General features: G+C 36.8%; 1 protein-coding gene across 6 annotated transcripts in view; it reads right to left on the reverse strand.

Annotated features, from left to right (window-relative positions):
* Positions 1–26,325, reverse strand: part of LOC128015253 (receptor-type tyrosine-protein phosphatase F) — a 190,640-nt gene that overhangs the window by 125,948 nt on the left and 38,367 nt on the right. For all 6 annotated transcript variants that reach the window (XM_052598935.1, XM_052598934.1, XM_052598936.1 and 3 more), the window contains one exon: positions 5,050–5,220. In XM_052598935.1, the coding sequence (XP_052454895.1) occupies positions 5,050–5,140 (91 nt within the window). In that variant the 5' untranslated portion in view covers positions 5,141–5,220. The remainder of the gene's footprint in view (positions 1–5,049; positions 5,221–26,325) is intronic.

Raw genomic sequence — 26,325 nt, forward strand, 5'->3', positions numbered from 1 at the left:
ATGTTTGTACAAAATAGTTTTGAGTTTGTACAGTCAAATGTAGACACTGCTATTTTTTTGAACACACCCCTTTCAACTAATTGCCCAATTGCACAGCCTTAAGAGCGTGCATATCATGAATGCTGGGTCTTGTTTGTTTTCTGACAATCTACTGAACCTACTGGTAACTTGTTTGCCACGTAGCAATAAAAAATATACTAAAAACCTTGATTATTCTGGTTAGTCACATTGTACTGCTATTATTTTGAACAATACTGTATAATAAACTCTCATTTAACACAGTCGAGCTGATCTGATTACTTTCTATTCTACATTAGAGTACATTTTGCACTCTTAAAGGCTTGGGAATCACAAATGAAAATAGTTCAATGGCTAGGAAGGATGTCCAAGATTATTAAAATAAAAAAATATATATAATCACCTAGTTTAAAAAGTAGGTTTTAAGAATTCATCATAAAACCATTTTAAATATTTTATTCAATGACAATGTCACATGGTGCTTCTATGCTTCTTAGGTAGAGCTTAATAACACACACACATTTATAGAAATATATAAATATTTTTATAGTGTATGTGGATACAGCTTTTATTAATGTAACTAATATAGAAAAGGGTCTCAAAAGTTTCTTCTCCACCTTCTTCCTCCATGTTGTCAAGAGCGCTACGCTTCTGGCTCGATGCAAACACTGAAGTGCATCTTTATTGGTTCCAGTTCTATAAAGGATGATTCATGAGCTATCGCCATTGAGCAGAACACTTAACCTCAGGTTACTCCAGAGGGATTTGACTTGAAATAAGCTAACAGTAAGTCGCTTTGAATAAAAGCATCCATCAGATTAGCAATTAGGAGCCCCTTCACCTCACACCTGACCTGAGCTCAGAGGATCATGGGAGTCACGACACAAAACACTCACAACTGAACCGGCCAAACATCCGCTTCAGCTGCACAGGTTTAAACAACATTGATTATTCATGATAAATCAGTTCAGATTCGATTAAGAAGTGCTTCGTCTGAATGAACACATTAGAGGCACTCCAGTGCTTAATGGGTTAAAAAGATCTGCATAACAAGATTTCACTAAATCTTTTTAGATTTCGCCCTGTGTGTGTCTGAAGAGAGCTTAGGGGACAAGCAACCCTTTTTTTGACCCCTTTTTGGGGTCAGGCAACAACCCATTGTTAACTCTCTTGTGAGTATTGGTGATTAGTTTAAGTGATGCAGATGTGAATAGATTTTCCGGATACACTTCCATCAGTGTAATGTGTATACTCTATAATATTGTATATTGTATAACCTAGTTTTCCCTGAGTTTGTTTGATTTGTCATTATGTTCAACAGTTTGTTAATTATCTCATTAGTCACTGACTGTATATAAAAAAAAGTTTTATTTTGGCTGAAAAATACAGGGAAACTTTTCAAAGGCTTCTCTTTGGTTGACAACAGATTTATAAATGTCTTTCTACTTCTGAATGTAATGTTTTATTAAATGTGTTAGTACCGTATTCTTCGGACTATAAGTCGCACCTGAGTATAAGTCACATCAGTCCAAATATATGGCATGACGAGGAAAAAAACATATGTAAGTCGCACTGGACTGTAAGTCGCATTTATTTAGAACCAAGAACCAAGAGAAAACATTACCATCTAAAGCCACAAGAGGGCGCTCTATGATTTCAGTGGTGGACTACAGGAGCACTGAGCAGCATAGAGCGCCCTCTAGTGGCTGGAGATGGTAATGTTTTCTATTCGTTCATTTCTCTCGGTTCATGTAAAATTAATTTTGATAAATAAGTCGCACCTGATATAGTCCGGAAAATACGGTACCTGATTCTTTGTAATTATTTGTGAAATTTGCTAGCAATTTCAGAGTGATTTTTTTTTTTTTTTATCACATCTAATTTTCCCAGTGTATGACTTTTCTAAGGAATAGTCGATTTTGGGGTTGAGAGATGAAGGAACCAGGCAAAGAAGAAAGAAAAGGAGCAGGATGGTTCTTTCCTTTAGCTGCATGTGGCTTTAGCGATATCTTGTTGAGAGGTGATTTCCTTTCCCTCTGCATTAATCTCATACTGGAATTAGCACAGAAGCAGCTCTGCAACACAGACTCAGCACAGCATCAATTAGAGGATGTGCCGCTCTACAAGTCCTGGCGCTGCTGAAATCACACACTAAAGGTGCACCATATGTGCTCTCATAAATAAAACATGGTGATTTTGTACTTTGTGCTTACAGTCTTTTCAAGACTACATCCTACACGAGTCTGCAAGGAGACTAAAACGAAATGGAGGAGTTGAGAAAAACATAATGTGGACACAAGCTGGTCCAGCTGCTGGTGGAAGGACTTCCTACAGTGAGGATAGAGAGACTGTGAGAGCCAGCGATTATAAGAGTGAGAAAACCAGTGCATTCAGCTGAGAAACCTGCTAAAGGCTTTTCTCACCCCTGCATAAGAGCGCAGGGCTCCGTCAGCGTCAAGAGCAAAGCAGAGCAGAGGGCAAATTCAGGAACATTTGCCATCTTCCCCATCTACAGACCTGACATCTGAGTCACAAACACTGACAGCTGTTATAATAAATTGTACAATGCCAACATAAAATTAGCCAGCATTACAATGATTTTAAACAACTTTTATGTTTCCTAAACTTGTGCCACGACTCAAATTATGAGACCGTTAAGACAAAAACATTTTAATTGCATATCTGATTTAAAATTAAGTCATAAAAGTGGCAACAGAGTTTGATTTGATTCTGCAGATCAGTTTTGATGAATTGGTTCAAAACTCGAATGAACATATCACATGTGTCACATCTTGCATGGCTGTGTAGTTGCATGCATAAAGATGAAGATAAGTCTTTAATAATCCGAAGAGGGCAAATCCAACTGAAGAACAGGGAATCCAAACACAGCAACACAAGACCAGAACCGGAAATGAAGCAAAAGGAGGACCGGACTTCAGTATTGGTGATAACAAGACACACCTGAACATGATCAAATGAAAAACCATGTTGATACAAACACGGAGCGGGAAACTCATGGTGGTGTGACAATGTGCATCATCACTCACAAATGTTGTATAAAAATACTATGGTCGCTGTTTATATTAAATATTTTTATGTTGGGGAATATGAAAATCAACAATTATTCCACTGTAAAGACCACTGTAGATTATTTTATTATTTCAACTATATTTTACTGTATTTTACTTCATGCATTAAATATTTTGGATTCATTTGGACACAATAATTTTAATTAAAATATCTATTTAGATTTTAAATACATTACATTTTACTGGATACTGTCAAAAGGCTCAAAATTGGCATAGCATTTATTTGCTCATCAATACAGTAAAAGTAAAAACAGTTTTTCTACCCGAATACATTTTAAAATATAATTTATTTCTATGATGCAAAGCTGTATTTTTAGCATCATTCCTCCAGTCTTCAGTGTCACATGATCTTCAGAAATCATTCTGATATACTGATTTGCTGCTCAAGTATTTATGGCCCACATGCCCCAGATATTTACACCATCTATTTCAAAACAAAGTGAATAAAAGACCACAGCCAATAGCTAACTTAACCTTGCTGTAAACCAAACACACTACATCTAACTTGGTCAACCTTCCAGAAGACTGCAAGACGTAAATATTTTTCTCAAAGTACACAACTATAATTCCATATAAGGTGAGTCCTAGTCTGGTAATGCTAGCGATAAGTAAATGATTAATGCTGCTGGTATTACTGCACCATAAAGATCAGCAGCGGTAATAAGTGACCAGACTTTGGTGTTCTTATTGTTTTTATTGGCCTCAGGGTTCAGGGACTACATGACATAAGGCCTGTGACTCTCATACTGCTGCACAAACACACTCTTATCAAATCTGATCTATTGCTGGAGTAAACACAGCTATTTGATTTTGCAAAAATACTTGCTGAAATCTTTCTCCAGGGACTCTTATGCTTCAGGACCCAAATCTTTCAATAATGACACCCGCAAAAAAAGCAAACTAGCAGGTCTCATATTTTAGGACTTTTTAATTTGCCCTTTGAAAAGCTAGATAAACGTGACATGGAGCATAACAGATTCATTAAAATCCCCCTATTATTCCATTTTTAAGGTTCCTAATATTGTTTTTGGAGTCTCCTACAATAGGTTTACATGCATGCAAGATTAAAAACACCTCAGTTTACTCAAAATATGAATTTAATACCACCTCATTTTCGAATGATTCTCAAACAATTCGTTCAAAGCAGTTATAAGATTCAGTCTCTCTGAACCCCTTCTTTTCCATGAGCCTACTCTGCTCTGATTGGTCAGATGACACAGTCTGTTGTGATTGGTCAGTCTGTGTCGGAAACGATACCCTCATCACCATAGCTCTGTATTTTGAATGCTTGATAGAAAATATAAACATCTTTTATTTATCATACTTGCAGGCTGTGATTCAGTGGAGCCACTGGTCCAAATAAACTGGGTACGGAGCTAATTTCTCAAAAGCAAGTGTTTTGTGAATCCGATGTAGACATAGCGTCTTCTCGACATGATGTTAACCACACAAAGCTACAGTTATAGTGTTTGAGGGCATAATAACTCTAATTATCATGCAATTTCAGCTTTACAACTTTGCCGCTACATTTTACACTTCATGAAAGACAATATTCGAAATACGGGCCCTTAAAGACCTGCGCGGGTCCCTCGAGACAAGCAAGATCGATGTGAATCCGAAAGCTCCTACTGCAAATGTTATTACACAATCACACAGCAGTGATTGCATCCAACATCTCAAATCCCTCTGACATCCATATTTTCTCATCTCATTTTTTTCCCAGGCTGTGCTTATAGCACTAACCAGAATTCCCTCAATTTAGTTGAAAGAAAACAACCCTTGACAACTGGTGTGATGTAAAACGAAAGAAGCTTGTGTTTGTTTTGTAAACTGCATGATACTCCCATTCCTACACACTTGACTCTTTAGATCATAGATGTACGTACTCAAAGTCTTGTACTGAGAAGAGAGTCATTTTAGTATTTTTAAGTGTGCTACTCACTGTCTGCATGGATTGGCGCCGCCAGGCAGAGCAGCAGCAGGAGGGACGAGGTTCTGCCGCGAGGAGAGGCCTTTCGGGTGTGTGGCACCATGATTCGTGGATGGCACTCACCGCAGGGGTTCCTAAACTCCTGCTGGATCACTACACACTCACGCTACCATTTAGTGAGACCTGACGGGGGACACAAAAGAGAATAACATCAGAAAGATGCAAACCAAACAGCACATACAATTCCTCAAACACGACATCATTATTAGCATTACATCACATTCCTGTAATTCTGTGTGATCGTCCCATAAATTAAAGCAATAGGAGAATGACATCATGAAGCATCATAGTAATGGATGCAATCAAACATTACATCAACACATCTCAAACATTACTTCATTATTAGTACTCGGAGAGCAAAGCATTTCATATGAAGTCTTCTGAAGTCATACGATAGATTTTGTGAGGAACAGAGCCAAAAAATTAAGTCATTATTGACTGAAAATCATCATGTTACACAGTAATCTAAATATGTGAAAAAAAAAAAAAACATGAAATAACCACTCATTTTTGGCTCAATGATTCATCAGCGTGACTCAATATGGTAACTAGAGCTAACTATTAATTAAACAAATCAGCTCTGGAATCAGACTACACTGGTGTTGATGTGTTTCTGAATAACTAAATAGATAAACTAATAAAAAAGAACAAAAGCCTATACCACTTTTACAAGAACTTGAACAAATATGAAAATAAAAATGTATGCAAAAATAAAAGCAAAATCATAATTTTAATAATAAATATAATAATACTACAGGTATGTAAAAAACTGAAAAATAACACCGGATGTACTCCAGTAGTGTTTTATGGCATAATAAGAGTAAACCTGATTTATTTCCATATGACATTAAGTATTAGTTTAAGGATTTATTTCTCTATGACATAACTGGTCAGCAGGAGAACATAAAAAGTCAGTCAATTGCATTCTGGGCTGATCTATTCCTTTGACACAGTGACATCATGCACACAACGAATGATGTCACTGTGTTAATATAATAAAGTGGTTTTAAACACAGGTAAGTGAGGTCCAGCCACAGTGAGTCCCTGGAGACCATTTAAATGACCACAGACGCCTCTGACCTTTGGAGGTCACACGCATCGTGCCAGGTTCACACTGAGAGTGTGTGTCTTGAGGTGTGTGTGTGTGTTAATAGCCTGTGTGCTGAGGGCTCTCGTGCATCTTTCCAATGAAGCCACCCCATGCTCACTCTCACTCACTCATGATTAAGATGAGGCATTCATTTATTAACCAGAAGTGTTCCTCATGTAATTGGCCAGACCTGGGCTAATTAATCATGCTCACACAATGCAGACATCTGCTATCCAACACCCCCCCTCTGCCACAGAGAAAACAATCATGGAAACAGCACAGAGAGAGACGCCTGTAGACCAGCACTAATCACACTGCCACCACGGCAGAAAACCGCTTCCACCATCAAACCCTCAAACACTTGATCGGGAGCTGAAGGTGCACTTCCACATTCCTGCAGGCTGAGCAGACGGAAACATCTCTCCGTCTCCGAGCGTGCCATTTCTCCCTCTTATTATGGAAATCATGAGTCTGGAAGAGAACCGCTGAGCTGACAGAGTCACCGACACTGCATTAAACTGCGAGCATTTAGGGACATGCACACAAACACTGCAGTGCATGACGCTCAGCACACACACACACACACAAGTCTCTCTGCTTCAGCACACGCTGTAATTACAGCAGGCTGCTCCCCACCATCTCTGCCTTTCCAAAGAAAACACAGACCCAGCTTTTGAGTGGGTGCTACAATTGCACCAGCCAAGCGTCTCCGGCATGCCCAACCTGCAGTCTCCTGAACATTCCTGCAGGAAGAGCACGCTGGGAAAACAAAGCACGGACTGAACGCAGCCTGCATTTCTAAAGACCCCAGTTGCTTCTGCTGAAAGACAAATGATATGAGCAGGCAGCGAGACTCTCCATAATGGCAAGCGTGTTTGAATGAAAGGTCAAAGGTCAGTCTGTTTCTCTCAGGACGTGACTGCACAGGAACTGTAGAGTAGGGATGCAGCGATTCAAAAGCACGTCCCAACTACACTGGTCTTAAGTTGCATGTGATCTGAATATAAATAATGTGAAATATATTTAAATATTTACATCTAAGATCTAAAAACAATTACGGCATGTTCTCCAGACCGTTTTTCACTAAATGAAGGGCAAATATTTAATCATTTAAATTTATATGCAATAATTAAGCTAATTATTATAGTGTGCGTTGCATTAAAATGCATTAAATTTACTGTTATACTTACAATGTTGCATAACTTTATTGACAGCAAAAATCATCACAAAAATGTATTGCAAATATTAAAAATATTGCCCGGTCATATATCTCCATCAACAGTTTTGTTTTCTAGAGTGGCCCTCTAACATAAATGCACATAAATTCTGTATAATTTTGTCGTAATTCCAATCCCAACATGATGTCACTTATTTGCAGGAGTGTTTGATAGACTTATAGCTGAAAAGAGCACTTGCTTTATTACTTTTGGATTGATGTATAATCTATCACAATCCCAGAGGAAAAATTGGTTGGTGCAGATTTCTTGTGCCTCGACAGAAAACCCTTCAACACGAGCCAGAGCAGTGGTAATATCTGACATATACTTAGAAAATCAATGCTCTTTGAATATTAATAGTTCATCAGTCTGATGCATATGTACTTCCCTAAACAGCATTGCCATTTAAAAAGCACATTTCTTGCCGGATATTCAATTAAGCAAATGAAATCAAGCAAATGAAGGGAGAGGGCGGCAATGTGTTGTGCTGCTCATTTAATAACATCAATATTGTTACAAAGAGTACCAGTATTATCTATCCATGCAATGTTTATCCCTGAAATGAAGGTTAATATTCAGATGTCAAGTTTCTTATGAAACAGATCATACACAGAAGTCTCAATAAAATAATCACACAAAAGGTGATCCTTCACATTATTCAATGGTTTATTACCACAGATTTCCGAACTTAATTATAAAGACCTGCTACTTTTTTTCTTTCCTTTAAATGAACACCCAACATCAAAGTGATGCTTCAAAAGCAAATACTACAGAGGTCTTTTGATTTCGGCATATTGGCTCCATTCCAAACCCTAGTGAGCTGCCTAACTAGACATCATGTGCACACCTATAGGCTGTTTTAGGCTTTAAAAGATCTCATTTTGGACAAAATTCATCCAGCATCATCTCAATCCTTACTGAAGTACAGAACTGAAAAGTCACCATAAAAATAACATCTTATTAAAATGGACTATTTTACCCAATATAGATGTGAGCTACATGTCTATTGTGTTAGATTTCTTGTTTGGCGACATGGTTTACAGATGCAAACTCTTTATGTTTCTCTGGGTCTGATGCAGGACCAAGTCAGCTGTGTTTACAGCGACAGGCAGAAAGCAGCACAGAGGGAATGATATCTTCCCGCAGCAGACTCTGGGGGTGTGAAGGGGAAACGATGAGGAGCACCCTCGAGGGGCAGCAGTCTCTTATCTCCCCTGTTATCCACCCACTCCCCATGGGAAGCAGGCGCAGTGTGAGTCATAAACAGCTCTGTATTCCAAACAGTTCATCCAAATTTCATTAAAGACAAGAAGTGCCAAGACTGGTGGATCTTTAGTTAAGAAGGGGATTGCAGTTTAACAGAAATGCTAATGAGACATCTGTGTCTTACTTAATTCTGGATATACACTAGCAGCTAAATATCTCATTTCTTACTATGGCTACTTTCGACCACCGATCCCTGATGTCCACTGACTGAGCAACATCTATTTCAGATACTGAAAGATTGCGCAAATTATAAGGCGTTTTACTAGCATTATACCGTCCCCATAGGAGTAAAATTGTACATATGTTGAATTAATTATTAATTTAACCAACTTTTATATCATTACCTGCTGCAAAATGAATGCTGTTAACAAAATCATTGTTGAAACATTTGCAGTTAGCCTACTGTACGAATAAAAACTCTACTCTAAACTCTACTCTAAAATACTCTAAATTACATGAACAGTGAATACCTGGACAAGGTGAATTAAGGTATATTCAAAGCATAAATCTTTACTCAGATTTCATAATGAGCACTTTGTCTTTTGTAATACATATATTGAGCGTCCGATGTTCATCGTGTAATGAACTGTATATGAACGTAACTTTTTAATACGCAGGGGAAACTCCAGACATTAAACAAATAACCATTTATATGCTTAGGACGTTTGAGTTGAGCGATACTTCAGATTTATAAATGCTGACTTGTCAGGTGATGTTTTCTCATTAAATTCATATAATTGTCTATTAATTCAATAGAATGTAAGGGCATACTTGGGAATACCAAGCAGTGGTGTCACTTTTATGACACAGATCAGTGCTTTTCACAATTATTAATAACAGTTAAAGTGCCCCTATGCCATTTTTAAGGTTGCTAATATTGTTTTATGAGTCTCCTAAAACAAATGTATATGCATGCAAGGTAAAAAAAAAACATGTTAGTTTTCTCAGAAAGCAGATATAATTTGAAAATCATTTCTAAATGATTTATAAACGACTCATACGAAGCAGTTCAAAGAATCAGTCTCTCTACACCCCTCCATTCTGTGAGCCCTCACCTGTGATTGGTCCAGTGCCGTAGAGAGATCTGTCTACAGTTTTGGATTGGTCTACCACATACAGCGAGTGTCGGAAACAAAACGCCAATTGCCATGACAGAATGACAGCCCTGTAGACTTGTCAATACGTAGAAAAGATGGTATAGGTTGTATCTTACCAACTTGAGCCAGAGTCTGATGATGAAACGGTTAAACTGGCTGATCAACAAGAGACTGGTTAGGGTTAGGGTTAGGTTTTATTTGTTTTATACGTTTTTATTCACGAGATGCATCCTGGTATACATAAAAACGGTTTTAAGAGTTTGCATATATGCTTTCAAAAATTACTAATAAAATTAAATAAAACAAAATATACATATTGGTGCCACATTAAAATTATTAATAATAATAATTAAAGAAAACTTTCTTCATAGGGTGCATGCTGGGATGCTTAAGAGTTCACATGTATGCTTTAAAAAATAAATCAATAAAACTGGTGTCAGTTATGGACTTCTGTTCTTACTGAATTTCCTTATTTGGTCATGTTCCTTTTCTTGTTTAGTTAATTAATTAGCCCCACACCTGTTTCTGTTTCCCATTGATTAGGTTCTCAGTATTTCAAAAACTGTGTTCTCCATTTTTGCTTTGTCCGCTACTGATGTTCAATTATTTGGATGTGTGTTTGAATGTGCCATATTTTTTTTCTCCTGTGGATCAGTAAAATAACTATTTAGATAACTCCTTCTTCGTGGGTTTTGATTTACACTCCAGCACATCTGACAAATGGAAGAAAAAAATCTGAATAAAGTAAACTAAAATTTTATTGAAATGAAAACAATCTAAAAAGTTCTCATAAAAACAATAACAATAGTAATTTGTAGTGTATTAAGGAAATTATGCGTCAATATCATTTATGTTTGCCCACAAAACTAATTTTAAACATTTTAGAAGTCTTTGCATCAAACTTTTTTATGTATATAATATATACTGTAAATTCAGTGAAGTGTGTCCAAACTCATGGCTGCATGTCTTTAAGGCTCTAGCTTTCATCTTATAGCTGATGGCATGCAAGGAACAGGAAGAGGAATTCTGGCTCATGCAGAGTGATAGAGCTCATCACTGGCAGCCAGGTGCAACGCGTGGCTCCACTGGTCGCCCTGCAGCTACGCAATACTGCAAGATTTGTGGCTTTCAAGTGCTGTGTGATGCTAGGAGATTTGTGCTGCGGAAGGAATCTGCAAAGATGGAAACGGATCTGAGGCTGTAAATATTGGAGCAAAGGCAGGAATGGAGGCTCATTGCCTCAACAGAGAAAATTGAGGAAAATTAAGGCGCCTAAAGGACTTTGGTGTGCTTCCTTTACCTTTTTTAACACGAATACACACAGTAATACATAGAAAACAAGGTTTCAAGATCATATCGCTCAGGATAAGTATGTTTACAGAAAGGCCAGACATAATGTGAGCAGGTATACGAGCCAGGTGTTAGAACAAATATTCACATTATAGCTACAATATATTTTATTGGAGATGAATAAATAAAACTTAAGCAACATAGTGAATTTTGTCTTTATTAATTAATTTATTTATTTGATACACAATAATAGTTCATAACAATTCAAATGTTCCAGATTTAGCCATATTGGATTACATCCATTTGTTTGGCCATTTAGTCAGTATGATTGATTCATGAATCCATCAAGGTCACAGAAGTCTCTATGTGGCATTTTCCCCATTTATTATTATTATTATTATTTTTTTTTTATTAAACATATGTAGTGAAATATGGCTGTTTATTATATATAGTTATATGTATAGTTATAATAATAATTATTATTTTTATTTAAAATGATTCAGCATAACTCAATATAACTTAACTAATATAACTACTTTTAACTGGGCTTATTTTCAAGCCACTTAAGAGTAGACATAAAAATATCAAAATATATACTGAGTATCATCTAAAGGCAACAAATAAAAATATATCAAGAGATTCACTCAGCGCTGTACAACATGTTCACTGTTCCTCAGCTATCAGTCTGAATTGAATCCATACTAGACACTCAAAAACTCAACAACTTCATCTCTTTACAAGCCATTTACACAAACACAAACAGCACTAAAAACTCTGGGTGGCAGGACAGGGCAATACCCACTTAAAAATCAATAACACAAAACATGGAGACAGATCTTGACCTTGACTGATCCACAGCCATGCTCTCAATGATTTTACTGCAGTCATTCCCGAGGGCCTTGTAGGAGCTTTTTGCTCCTCTTTCTGAATACAGAGTCCAGCATGCTGGATGATAAACTTTTTTAATCTTTGTATGAGGGAATGAGTGATGTGTGGCGCTTACAGGATTATGTGGCCGGAGGCGGATCTGTGACTTTTATCACTGCAACTAATTATTAGTGGTGAGAGAGAGCACTAAAAGAGTGCATGAGTATGTGAGTCAAAGAAAAAAAAAAAATCTAACAAGAGAGAAGTGATGAGCCCCTCAGGACATGCTATTGCAACATCCTGTGGTGTGGCCATAAAAGTTTTACGAAATTACTTTGGCCCCAGTGCAAAGTATCAACAGCAAATCTACAGTAATAGTCTGATTACACTAATAAGGGGAAAGAGATGGAACTGTGTTGCGAATGATGACATGGTAAAAACAACAGATAAAGAGAATGCATGAGCGTGCAGATAAATGCAACTTCAGCGTGAGATGCAGACCACACAGAGCAATTTAAGAGGAGAAATCCTCCTGTGCTCTGCGACCGGGGCTGTTATATTACATGAGCAGAGCAGGTTGAGGGCATCGCAGGTTTATTCGTTGATCTCTTACTGAGTTCAGACACTTACATCACACTTGAAATGCACGAAGAGCATGGCACTAGCATTGCCAAGGTTAGATCTGATAAAATGTAGAACTTAGAGCAATATAAGGTGCTTTTTATAAAAGCATTTGCCAAATGCTAAAATGCATGTCATTGTATTACATAACAAAGTATATTTATTGTTTTATCATTTAAAAGCTACAAAACAATATTGTTTATTTATTTATTCATTGCTTGTAAAGTGTGTTTGCTATTATTAAAAAGTTTGTACACTTTGCTTAATATTTTGTTATTTATGTAATACAAAATATACATTTCATAGTTAAGTTGCTTTGGATGAAAGTGTTTTCAAAATGCATAAATGTCACCTTGATTACATAAAATCTGCAATATGACACTATATTTATTGTTGTAAAAAAAAGAAAACTACCAAGGAATAACTGTAATTATTTATTTAGTTATTTATTAATTAATTTTTTTGCTTACAAGGGTGTTTGCTATTATCAAAATAAACACTCACTTTGCTAAGTATTTTGCTATTATTACAATAAAACAGATACGTTTCAGTGTGCAGCATGCACTTGCAATATATTTAATTCTATAAAATTTAAAATAGCATATCCTGTTTTCATTATTTTGATGACTGGATCATGTAGAGTTGCCTTCATATGATTCGTGCTTAAAGGATTGGAAAATTCTTGGTTACATCAGGCAAAAATGAAAAAGTTATCACATTTCGATGAAAGATTACACCAATGTGCACCAATGAATAAATCTCAATAAGAGTGCATATTAAAGTGGCTTAAATGTGCAGATTTTGGGAGCTATTGTGCATGCTCTCCGCCAGTGATCTAAGACAAAAGTGCAACTCGGGACACCACAAAATGAAAAGGCAAGTGAAGATTCTATAAAGACAAAGTGTGAGCGTTTTATTTCCGAGTCTGTTGACAGTGCTTGACATGCCATGTCAGTGTTTGTTTAAAAGGTTTATGAGCAATGATGTCAGCCCTTTACACATCTGAGAAGCTGACTTGTCTTAAGGTCAATTGAACATGTCTACAATATGATGTCATGCATGCAAGGTTCGAGAACATGAGAAGGGTTTAAAAATTAATCGGAAATCAATCAAAGGGAAGTGAAGGATGTAGCTATTGAAGCCTACAAGGAGGAACAGATGACCCAGTAGAGCAGAACACCTCGAGCGATTAGCGCGATTGGGCATTTCAGGAAGTCTGAATCACTGAACATGAGCCTATTCATGCCATCACATTCCCACGGCATTCCAAGATTCCATTCGGAGTGTTTTATTGCTCTGTACAGAAGTATTCTGTAGCCTCCATAAACTGTCAGAGATCTCAGTGCACTGGAGTTAAAGCTGATCTACAGCCTGATACACAATAATGAGTTAATGATTAGCCATGGGTGACCCAGCGCTTCAGTGAACCGGTCAAAAGTGCCCCAGACGCCACAATGTGATGAACTGCACGTCCCGTCGCCTGGCTCTCTGCAACTGAACCTGCGATTCTGGAAATTACATGTATTGCGATCAACAGTCCAGATTTATACTCATCCCGTGAGTCTTATTCCAGCACCGCTGATGTTTAATGCTTAACGGATCATGAGACCAACAAAAGAAAAACATGACTGTATATTATCAGCTGTGGTACTTGTTTATACTGGAACAGACTGATGACACTTATAGGAAAAAGTATGCAGTCTTTATAAAACTAAAGAGATGCTTGCAGGGACAGTTCACTCAGAAGAACATATTCAGTCGTCATTTATTCTCCCTCATGTCACTCCAAGCTCATATGACTTTCTTTCTTACTACTGAAAAAATTCAGTTCTTAAATCTTATTCACACATCTGCCTATTGAAACATGCCACAAGGAATCGGTCCGGTGCAAAAATAATTACTTAAATACAAAGAAAATGCAAATGTAAGGAAGATTGAGATCTAATGAGTAATGACATAGTCTGGATATTATAACTTTTAATCCAAGTTTAGGGGAGTCTCAAAATTCACACACAAATGCAGTGAAGTTCACAGACTGCAAGCAGTTTGTGAATCAAGATATATGTGTGTGTGCATCAGAAATACATTTCTGAATCTTGTCCTGTGCATTTGTGAATCTTGTCCTGTGCATTTGTGAATCTTGAGTGCATTTGTAAATGTTGTTTGCATTTCTGAATTGTGTGTGTATTTCTGAATTTTGTGTGCATTTCTGAATTTTGTATGCATTTGTGAATCTTCTGTGCTTTTTAAATTTTGTGTGTGCATTTGTGAATTTTGTGTGCATTTGTGTATCCTGTGTGTGTATTTATGAATTATGTGTGTGCATGTATGAATCCTATGTGTGCATATGTGACTGTAGTGTGTGCATTTATCTTTATTGAGACTCTTCTGGCTCCATACATAATCAATGACGCCAATATTTCAAATATCACAATTCTGCTGGAAATCAGATCTAGAAGACAATAGTTTCTAAGTGAACTCGGTGTTCAATAACTGTAAAATCAACTCATCTGAAGAAAATAGTGTTGTTTTTCAGCTCAAGTCAGTTCAATGATTCAATTCAATAACTGTCAATGTTGCAATTATACAAAGTAATAAATAAAAATACATAAATATGACATTTTTATCAGTAATACAAATTAAAGAACAAGTAACTCATTAATTTCATATTTTGCATTCATTGAAACAGTTAATATAAGTACAAGCTACTTTAAACTAGATTTTAAAAATTTTGTACTAGCAGTACTAGATTTGTGCAATTCCTGTTTTTTTTATGTGGTCAGTAGTTTTTTTTTGTTTTTTTTGATAGTTTTAGTTTTTTTTTTCTACCTTGCATGAAAAGCACCTTCAAGTCTGTGTGGACTTGTCTCTGAATATGGCTAAGATCCCTCCTTCAAAGCAAGTCCATGTTATATATTTTCATGTTTCGTTTCCAAAGATTAATATTTAGTTCATAATAGGATTAAAAGTTCAAAATGTGGCTATAATTGCATGCATATTGATTGTGTGTCTTGCTGTATTGGAAACCTAACAAAAAGACTGGTTACTTACAGTTAATTGTTCCTTATAGAAAGAATCTGTGTCAAACACATTTGCTAGAAGGCTTTTGTTGATTCAAATAAAAGCCTAAAATGATGAAACAAGCATAAAATCTTTAAAAATCCTATGGTTTTATGTCATGAAGCAATTGGGGGAGTTGCTCCTAAAGTAGCTGGTTTAGGATTCACACACACTGCTGCACATTGATTGTTGTGTTTTGATTAATTGGGCTTTCAAAGGCGTCTCATAAATGCTCCGCTTGTGATTAAACGCTGAGGGCCAGAGAGAGTGCCTTCAACCAATTAAATGATACCGTCTGCCACCAATCAATATCCTGCCACTGACATTTGGGAACAGGCACTTTTGCGCTTGAGAAGCTGTGACAGTCACATCTGTTATGACCTTTTGAGCGAGTGATGGCATAAGTTCAGAGGATTTAGCCAGTCGTGCTAGCACTAGCGTAAATGCTGTGGCCCATAGGTGACCTGGGTTAATGTTCAGCCTCGGGACACAACAGTAATTAACCTCTCCAGGTATCTGACCTCACAGAGTGCTGGCTGTTTGCTCACCTGTCTGACCCTGAATGTTTTACCATATGTCCAAGAGGGTTTGTTGTCGTGACCTGCCCAGAGCACTGTCATGCTCAGCTCTGATTCATTGGCTGTACAGGATATCAGTCATATGAACGCTCAACGATGCACTTCCTGGGGAATAAACACGCCACCTGCTTCTCGTTATAATACACAAGTGTGCCACATCTATCACCATTAGAGCTGGAGGTGTAGTATAAAAGGAGTGACGGGTTGTCCATGATGTTGTCTCACGCTTAGTTAAAATTCACCTGTATTTCCTCTTATGCACGAGTGCGCTTACAAAGAGAATAAGAGGGAGAGCGAAAGTGTTTCTATCTGCCAGCTGGGTTATAACAGTACAGCAGTTCAGCAGGAGGGAGGGAGGGTGTAATGTGACTTCTGGGAGTCCCTAGAGCACATAAATCTGTCTATTATAACGATGTGGTCAGTGGCCATAGCAGGTCCCTCCTCAGAGAGATAGGCACCCAGGAGAGAGCTCTTGGCTTTAATAGAGAAGACAGCAGGGGAGAGGACTCCCTTCTCTTTTTCCAAAACTATGAAACCTTGAAAGGCTTCAAAGCCCCAACACATAAACTGTTCCAAAACCAAGATTGGGCATAAATTCCAAAACAACACAATCTATAGAATATTAAAAAAATGTAAATAAAAACATTTAATGAATAACATGACATGCGGAGTCCCACAAGGGTCAATTCTTGCACCACTCTCGTTTAGCCTGTATATGCTCCCACTAAGTCAAATAATGAGAAAGAACCTATGCTGATGATACCCAGATTTACCTAGCCTTATCTCCAAATGACTACAGCCCAATTGACTCCCTCTGCAAATGCATTGATGAAATTAATAGTTGGATGTGCCAGAACTTTCTTCAGTTAAACAAGGAAAAAACTGAAGTCATTGCATTTGGAAACAAAGATGAAGTGTTCAAGGTGAATGCATACCTTGACTCTAGGGGTCAAACAACTAAAAATCAAGTCAGGAATCTTGGTGTGATTCTGGAGACAGACCTTAGTTTCAGTAGCCATGTCAAAGCAGTAACTAAATCAGCATACTATCATTTAAAAAAACATTGCAAGAATTAGATCTTTTGTTTCCAGCCAAGACTTGGAGAAACTTGTTCAAGCCTTTATCACCAGCAGGGTGGACTATTGTAATGGGCTCCTCACTGGTCTTCCCAAAAAGACCATTAGACAGCTGCAGCTCATCCAGAACACTGCTGCCAGGATTCTGACTAGGACCAGAAAATCTGAGCATATCACATCAGTCCTCAGGTCCTTACACTGGCTTCCAGTTACATTTAGGATTGATTTTAAAGTACTTTTACTCATATATAAGTCACTAAATGACCTAGGACCGAAATATATTTCAGATATGCTCACTGAATATAAGCCTAACAGAGCACTCAGATCATTAGGATCGAGTCAGTTAGAAATACCAAGGGTTCACACAAAACAAGGGGAGTCCGCCTTTAGTTACTATGCTGCCCGCAGCTGGAATCAGCTTCCAGAAGAGATCAGATGTGCTAAAACACTAGTCACATTTAAATCTAGACTTAAAACTCATCTGTTTAGCTGTGCATTTATTGAATGAGCAATGTGCAATGTCCGAACTGATTGCATTATATTTTCACTGTTTTTTTATCTTATTTTATTAAAAAATAATTTTCTGTTTTAAATTCATTCTAAATAAGTGATTTTTAAAATAATTTTAAAAGTTTTAAAATTGCTTGTTTTATTCTTGTTATTATTAATTATTATTTTACTTTCTTTTATGTAAAGCACATTGAATTACTATTGTATTTGAAATGTGCTATATAAATAAACTTGCCTTGCCTAAAATTCAAGATATGGGGCAAAATCCCCTTAAGAAATATCACACGAGAAGTAGGCTTAGTGCAATATCACATGAGTGCAAATGTGATACTCATCTTATACAACAGTTTATTAAGAAGTTAATCTTGTGTTATTTTAGACACAATGTTGTCTGTTTTGCCCGAGCAACCCATACCGGCATTTCATTTCTTAATCCACGTTTTGAACGAATTTGGTGAACCATTTGGCGCGTTGAACCATTGGCCATAGTCACGCTGGCTCTGAAGTGGTGCCGCACAGACCAATCGGTGAATGACATCAAAGAGTAATTCAAAAGCACAAGGAGTCGTCTGGGTGGGGCATTTTAACATAAAATGGTACTCTGACAATAACTCAATCAGCACAGTATCTGTTGTTTTGGTAGTGCAGAAGTTGCCCAGCTTTGTAGCATCACAGTCATTGGAAATCACCTTATTGTTATTGAATTTTTATTCTTATTGAAAAGAAATTACTTGTGGTTGGTGTGTTGCTATCGGTGTGAACATCCCTTTAGAAGGCATCTGTGCAGACAGAAAACAGCAAGGTACTGTAGCTCACTTGGGTTTGTAAAAGAGCTTTTCCCTCTATATCTTTCCTGTTTCTTGCATCAGTGCAAAATGCAGGAAGAGGAGAGGCAGCTCATCCCGCTCCATCATGGTGGCTCACAGTAATCTTTCCTCAAAGCACTTAGGCCTTGAATTGGAATTAATTACCAGGAGGGCTCTCTCACTCGCATTGCTCACTTTAACATCTCACTATTCACAACAGTGTTTATGTGAGCATGTGTGCTCTGATGAGAGTGTCACTGTAATCAAGATCTATAGCATCACTCTCTCTCCCACCCTCATGCATGTGTGCAGCCGTCGCTGTGAATTTATATATATATATAAATATATATTGTGAATATATATATATTTATATAATTCAAGACTGACAGAGGTAAAGTGCTATTGATGCACATTGTGTCTGCACTAGGGGAGTTTTGTTACTGAGCTTCATGTGTGTGTGTGTGTGTGTGTGTGTGTGTGATTTGATGTTGAGGTTCTGTCTTTGAGAGATATACTGGCAGCTCTCACTTTTCTGCAAGTGAAATGAATGCTAAATAAACTTGAGAACGAGAGCGAGATACTAAAAAGTTTCAATTAAAGAAGCGCTCAGGGATGCGGTTAACATGCCTCAGTGAGTTATCACTGAGAAGATGCCTTATCATACGAGGGGAAAAGAGAAAGAGAGAGCAAAGGGGGAAAAATTCAATTCTGAAAAATGGTTCATTAGTAATTTGATTGAAAGATAACGTGTTCTTCTGCTTTGACAGCAAGAATTTATTGCTTGTTCTAAAGAAAAAATAGAGGAAAACAGTTTTTTATACAAGCAAGGTCATGTGCAAACAATCTCATCAGAGAAATCACTGATGGAAATGTGATTTTAGAAAGGTTTTTTTGCTTTAGATGATAACCGAGACAAGATAAAGAAAACATGCATTAGTTATTAAAATGTTTTAATTAAAAAACTTGACGAACCATACAAAAATACCTGTTTTTAAAGAAAGAAGAAAAATCTACAAAGAATAGGACTGTCTCAAATTATCCAACCATAATCAATGTCGGGGAAGCACACCGGCAAACTAAAGTGATTCATTAACAAAGACTTCCTTTGATCTCAATGACAATGGGATGACGAGACGAGATGAAGAAGATTTGATTTTAATTAAAACAACAATCACAAAACGATGAGAGAAAGAATAACACAGCAAGATATTTACAAATGCACTAGCAGTGCTTCTGAAGAGAGAAGAAAAATCTACAATATTGTGGTGGATTGATGCAAATGAACTCTGAAGTGTTTATAGCTTAGTGCTTGCTATATAACTTAACCAAATTTATCCTATACATTACTATGACATTAATCAGATATACACAACAAAAAACAAATATTACAACTTACATCTGCACAAAATTATGCAAATGCACAGCTGAACTAATTAGCTCCTCTGAATGTCTAAGTTGCATTGTGAATATGCTTTTAAGTAACAATGCACTAGAAAATGGTTTATGTACTCACGTTCTTGACAACTAAAATATTAGCTAAAAGGGGCAATTTTTGACTAAATATTGACTATGTTTAAAGGATTTTCTTTCAACAAAAGACGAAAAACAATAGTACAGTTTGGTGAGTGTTTGCTATGTGCTTGCTATGGTGTATTGAGCATTTTCTTATCACGGTTCTGTGTGGTTGCTTACAGGTTTACCTTGTAAATAATAAATATACAAAATGATTCTAACTATGGCCATAGAAGCTACTTTAAACTTACATAGCATTTTTCATCTATAATCCACACTACATATCCTCAAGAATGACCTTTCTGAAAGACTATACAGAGCTTTTCAAACAGTATGATCTTTCCAGTGAAGCTGGTTGAGTCTGGTAAAGCTAGTTAAGGAACAAGTGAACGAAGCAACAAGGTAACCTACTATGCTGCTGTTTTCAGGATGGACAAATCTTTTAACAGACAATGTTAGAGATGACGGCTCCTCCCTGCCTGTTGGTTGTCTCTGTCAGGCCCAGTTGGGTCATTCAGAGAGCGGATTATCACAGAGAAGAGGAGGAGGAGCGGATCGATAGCATGCGGCTCTGACGAGCATCTCAACATAGCTGACGTGGGATGTGGGAATGCAGCTCTGATCACTGTGAGTTAGTGAAACTGAGCTCATTGGTCCGGTTGGGTCATTCAGAAGATGAATGATGGGAGTCTGTGGGCAGGACACAGAAACATCGTGGATGTGGAGACAAATGTGAGAGCTGAGCCCAGGAACTAAGAAAAAAAGCAAGCACTGCCAACCATAAATAATGAAAATAGTATGATCTCTAGCAAACAAATTTATCCCAAGGCCATGTTAATGCAAATATTATTGGTCAGAGGTTACATTTTATAACTGTGATTTCTCAGTTAAGTTTCTTTTAAGTATCAACTGTTACTCCTTGAATACTGTCAAGTAAAAAATAAAAAGTCAATAGTAATACTGTATGAATGAATGTGGATAGCAGCTGATGAGAAATGTTTGAGCTCATAGTGAGATCTTTGACATTTGATTGCGGACTTTACAGATGAGAAGTTGGAGACACTGATCACTATTAAACTTGTGTGAGATTCAGATGCTTTGTGCAGGAGAATATTTTATGTATGACGTCCTCTAATTGACCCACATGTACAAAACCAGCCACAATCTACTACATGCCTTCTGTAATTTTATTAATAGTTCATTGCTTTTTTTTTTTGGCAAGTAAAAATTTCAGCGTCTGCATCATTTTTGCTTAGTTTAGGTCTTAACTCAACGTTTTCACTTTATCATACAATATGAAAGACGTATCAAATATGATACAACATGTGCAAGCAATTTTTTTGGTCTAAAGGTTCAATAAAAGTTTCAATTTTACGAATTTTATGACTTTCCTTCAAATATTTTTGCAGGGTTGAGCAAAACTCTCCATTTATCCCTCTGTTTTATCTAACTGCTGTCTAGGTGAAAAATAAGAGATATTAAAGAGATCTCATTTGAGATTTTTCTTTCTTCAATGTTAATGAAACCCATCATATTGCAAGCACACATCTATGGTATATCTGTGTCCTACCTCTATCAGAACGCTCTTGTATCTCCTACAGTGTTTGGAAACATGTAACCATCATATGAGCACAGGTTAATCAATGGCACCAGACCCTGATCTGTTTTCCATGAGAAGCCCTTGGCAGTGTCTCGACAGGATCTGCCCTTCAAATACTCTCCCGCAGCGCGCTTTCAGTCTGACAGTATTGATCACTAACTGTATCATTCATTCGATTACGGATCTCGGTCCGACATCAACATCCCAATCAATAACACTGGGGAAAAAAAGGTTACAAAAATCATTGTGTCTGGAATTGAATTACACGTAGAGAAAATATCAAATCCTCCAGAACTAATCTGACACCTGAGATGAATCAGACTCATAGAGTCGAAACAGATGGGCTGCGTATGGCTATGATTTGAATAATCCGACCTTTTACAGGGACACACGCTCATTATTTCCCAGTGATATGTGTATGTTTGAGTTCCTCTCACTTTTCCATCTCAAAAACAGGAAAAGAGGATTATGGCATGAATAAAGCTTTGCTATCTGTCACTGTATCAGCAGAACTAATTGAAGGATTCATGTATAAACCCAACATTGTTCCTAAGAGATATTTTATTCATATTTGACTTGATTTACAAGTTTGTCACCCTATTCTCTCATCTAAATGTGGTGTTTTTAACATTTTAACTGTTACCCTGTCCCGTATATGGGACGCCTACATTTACTTCACTATATTACAATTAAATCTAATCTAATCTTGACAAACTATATATCGTTAGAAAGGTCTAAGACTCCCAAATATATATTTTACCAATGTTTTTGATAAAAATTGTGTAGGAAAAGTAATAGATTAATGTATGACAAGAGTACACCCTCAAAAATCTACATTATAACAGGAGTTTTGACCTTTGTTTAAAAAAAAAGACTTCCTCGTTGCCTTTTCCTCTATCACATTTTAGAAATCATCAGAAATTATATATCACTTGAAAAATTAAAATCCTCAAAAGTCATCCTTTAAAACCCATTTTAAAATTAGACATTACATTACCATGTAACTGGTACATCAATATCATGTTACAAAATGTTTTCAGTCATGAATTATAAAAATGTAAGTTTGAATCGTGCACTATAAAGTCTATGTTGTAAAATGTGAGTAACAGAATATATTTAGACACATTTCAGTTATATAACCACATAATCAAGAATAGTTTCACTTCCCAGTAAACGGCAGCTTTAATATCACAATTTCACATATCAATGCAAAGCTTTAGATATAGATAAAGATAATCTTGTTTAGATATACAGTAGATTATCTTCAGACTATAAATTATATTCTTAACCAGTTAATCGTTTTTGCAGTAACAAATCTAGAAGAGAAAGTACATGAAAGGTAAAATCGCATAAGAACATTTTGCTTCACAGATTTCTTTTCCTTATCTGGTTTACCTGACAGACTGTTTTCCCACTAATTTTAGATTATAGCTTAAACAAACATCGGAATCTTATGCAGTTTTGCTTATCGTGTAAATGTTTAATCTTTTCAGCAGTAAAAACAAATCTAAGCTTCATTAGAACAATATAAATGTACATGAGAAGTAAAATTGCATAAGAATGTTTTGCTTGACAGATATTTTTCTAGTCTTGTTTCCTTGACAGACTTCTTCCCCACTAATTGTAGGTTTGATGGCCAGAAACAAACATCTGAATATCTTATCCAGATCTTTTTATCGTGTAAATCTTGTCGTAAAGCTATTTAGGTAGCTTTTGCAAAGACACAAGTTTAAAACAGCGTTTTTGCAGTGTTGTACTGTTTGAACAGTGATATATAAGAGTAAAAAATACATTGATAAATGAGTAAACTTCCACAGTGTCCAAATTCAGTTTTGGACATGTTTTCCACACAGTTGTGTGTTCATTAAAAGCAGAAGGGACGCAGTCAGAGATGCTGTTATTCAGCGCTGATGAGGAAAGCAGTGGGGTGACAGTCCCGACATGTGGCCCACTGGAGAGAGACTACGTTTAATCTGAATCCACCACTGTGTGTATATATTTGGTGTACGTAAGGGAGACACAGGGGTCCTTCAGCAGCTAGGAAGATATCTAATGAAGGAAAGTAAAAGGCCTTATCTGAAATGACTGATTTGCATATGGTCAGCCAGTGGCAGATGAGTCAGAAAATGAACATGGATAAGAATCGTAATATCTCCTCAAGTGCTTTTGACAGGTACAGACGAGCCTGTAAATGTAGAACATGACCGGCTAATAAATGACACGCTGCTCTGTATTTCTAGGTAGTCATTCATGCAAACAAACAAGCTGTAGATCCTTCCACAGTCACTTTTTGTGTTCCACAACAGCTGAGAATCTTTCTCAAACACATTCAATCCAATGCTAATTTTCCACGGTCGTAGGGTGTGTCAAAAAAGGTCATGTAACACAAAAGGGATACCTGTGACATGGATATGAATGACACCTTCCAAGTGGAGAGAAGAGCTTACAATGCAGTGGGACACCTGTTGTAAAAGCACCTTTAGACAGTATTCTGTACGTTTCATTGTACAAAGTTTTAAAGAGTCGAAGACTGGGTTTCCTATTGTCTACAAATGGCATTCATACACCTTTCTTATCCTCTAATCCTTGAGTTTTGAGCTTCATAGTGAGCGGGGAACAGACTGAGATGGTCTCCAAGCAACGCTACAGTCAGAATCCTTTCTGAAGATACTCAAGGACAAGTGCAGACTTGTGTCAGACACACAAACACACACACACACACACACACACACACAGCAGGAATCAAGAGTCCCTCGGGTTCTCCGGCACAGACGCCAGACATCTGTGACAGAGTATACAATAAAAGTTTAGAAAAACATAAAACTGCATAACATTTAGAAATGCTGGCAAAGAGTATTTGTGCTTCTTTATATTGCAAAACTACATTTACATTTCCACAAGGAAAAGGCAGTGCTTGCAATGCTCCTAAAGACTAGTGTTTTAGTTTAATGTGAGTTTAGGTTATATTCTTTGGGAAATAAACGGCACATCAGAGCATCGTTGCTGTTGTCATGAGACTCCCGAGAATACAGTACATAATACAACACCTTCTTTGCAATGTAATCTAAGTGGATGAATAGAAACAACAATGGTTTAGTATAAGACCGATTTATTACACATTCAAAACACCATTGAGAATTCAGTATGCAAATATTATAGCTATTTTGAATACTGAGTATTCTGTCAATGCAAATCAGTGAGAGATTTACATAGAGTAAATCTTAAAGGGGTCATATGACGTTGTTAAAAAAATAACATCATTTTGTGTATTTGGTCTAATGAAATGTGTTTATGCAATTTAAGATAAAAAAACATTATTTTCCACATAATGTATATTATTGTTGTTCCTCTATGCCCTGCCTTTCTGAAAAGCGTACAATTTTACAAAGCTCATCGTTCTGAAAAGCAAGGTGTACACTGATTGGCCAGTTATCCATTGCATTGTGATTGGCTGATTACCTCAAGCATGTGACGGAAATGTTATGACCCTTACTATATTGTGATGCCGTGTGTCCCGGTGTGATGAGACAAAACCAATAAAACCCATAACAAACGAGGCATCTGCAGCATCCAGTGGGGACATAATTACTGATTATAATACTGTCTTTTTACACACTGCATTGCATCGCGCCATGTAAACATAAAACTATGTCTGCATTTGTGATAGGATAAATGACAATCAAGCGCTATTCTGTACTGCTCAAAACTCACGTTTGAATCATCAGTGGCAAATCAATTAAATATAAAAACGTACTTACAGGCTGTGAGTCAGCATTATTTGTCAGAACACCAGCACTGTAGGGTACTCTCCAAGGAAACAGTCCTCATCCTCTGTAAAATGTGCTGCACACATCTGAATATTTGGTTTGAACTGTTCTGGAACTGTGCTGTAAATACAACTTAACCACTGATGTCTAGTTGTGTCCTCTTTTGGAAGGCCAAACAAAGTAGTTTTGCTTTCACAAAGAAACACAGAGAATCTCCACAACATGGCAACAGCAATATTATAAGTATGCATGCAACTTTCATTGTGTCACATTATTTGGGAGCTTTTAATAGTTTTAAAAATGCATGCTTCACATTGCAGGACTATACAAGACATACATTTTCTCTTAAAATATTATATACGTCTGACCTAAAATCTAGATGTTGTTAATATAATGAGGTAATGCTAAAATTATCTACAAAGCATGTGCATTAAGCTTTTCAAACTGAATTAATTAAAAATATTTAATACTCAGAGTTGAACTGTATGTTTGATGAATAAGGCTACAGTGGTGCTTTGCAAGCTCTGTAATTACTACAGATGGATCCTATTTCATAAGGGGGAAAAGTACAGAGCTGCTCACCAATCAAAGATCTCAGGTCAAAGGAGATCAAAGTTTGCAGATTCACACATCAGCTTTTGAAGTTTTCAAAGGAAGGCAAGATGGTTGATTTTCAAGATTGTATCGCCACTTTTAAAGCAACAAACTGAAAATAGCAGCCCAGAATAATACTGTTAAACGCTTGGTGCTCGGGTCTCCACGGCAGGCTGCGATAACAGAAATAACAGACAGAGAGGCAGTGTCAGTGGATGGCACTGTAAATCACAACAGACAGAAATTCAAATGCTAATTAAATGGTTTATTTTGAACT

The sequence above is a fragment of the Carassius gibelio genome, chromosome A6, assembly GCF_023724105.1.
Source record: "Carassius gibelio isolate Cgi1373 ecotype wild population from Czech Republic chromosome A6, carGib1.2-hapl.c, whole genome shotgun sequence".
NCBI lineage: Eukaryota > Metazoa > Chordata > Actinopteri > Cypriniformes > Cyprinidae > Carassius > Carassius gibelio.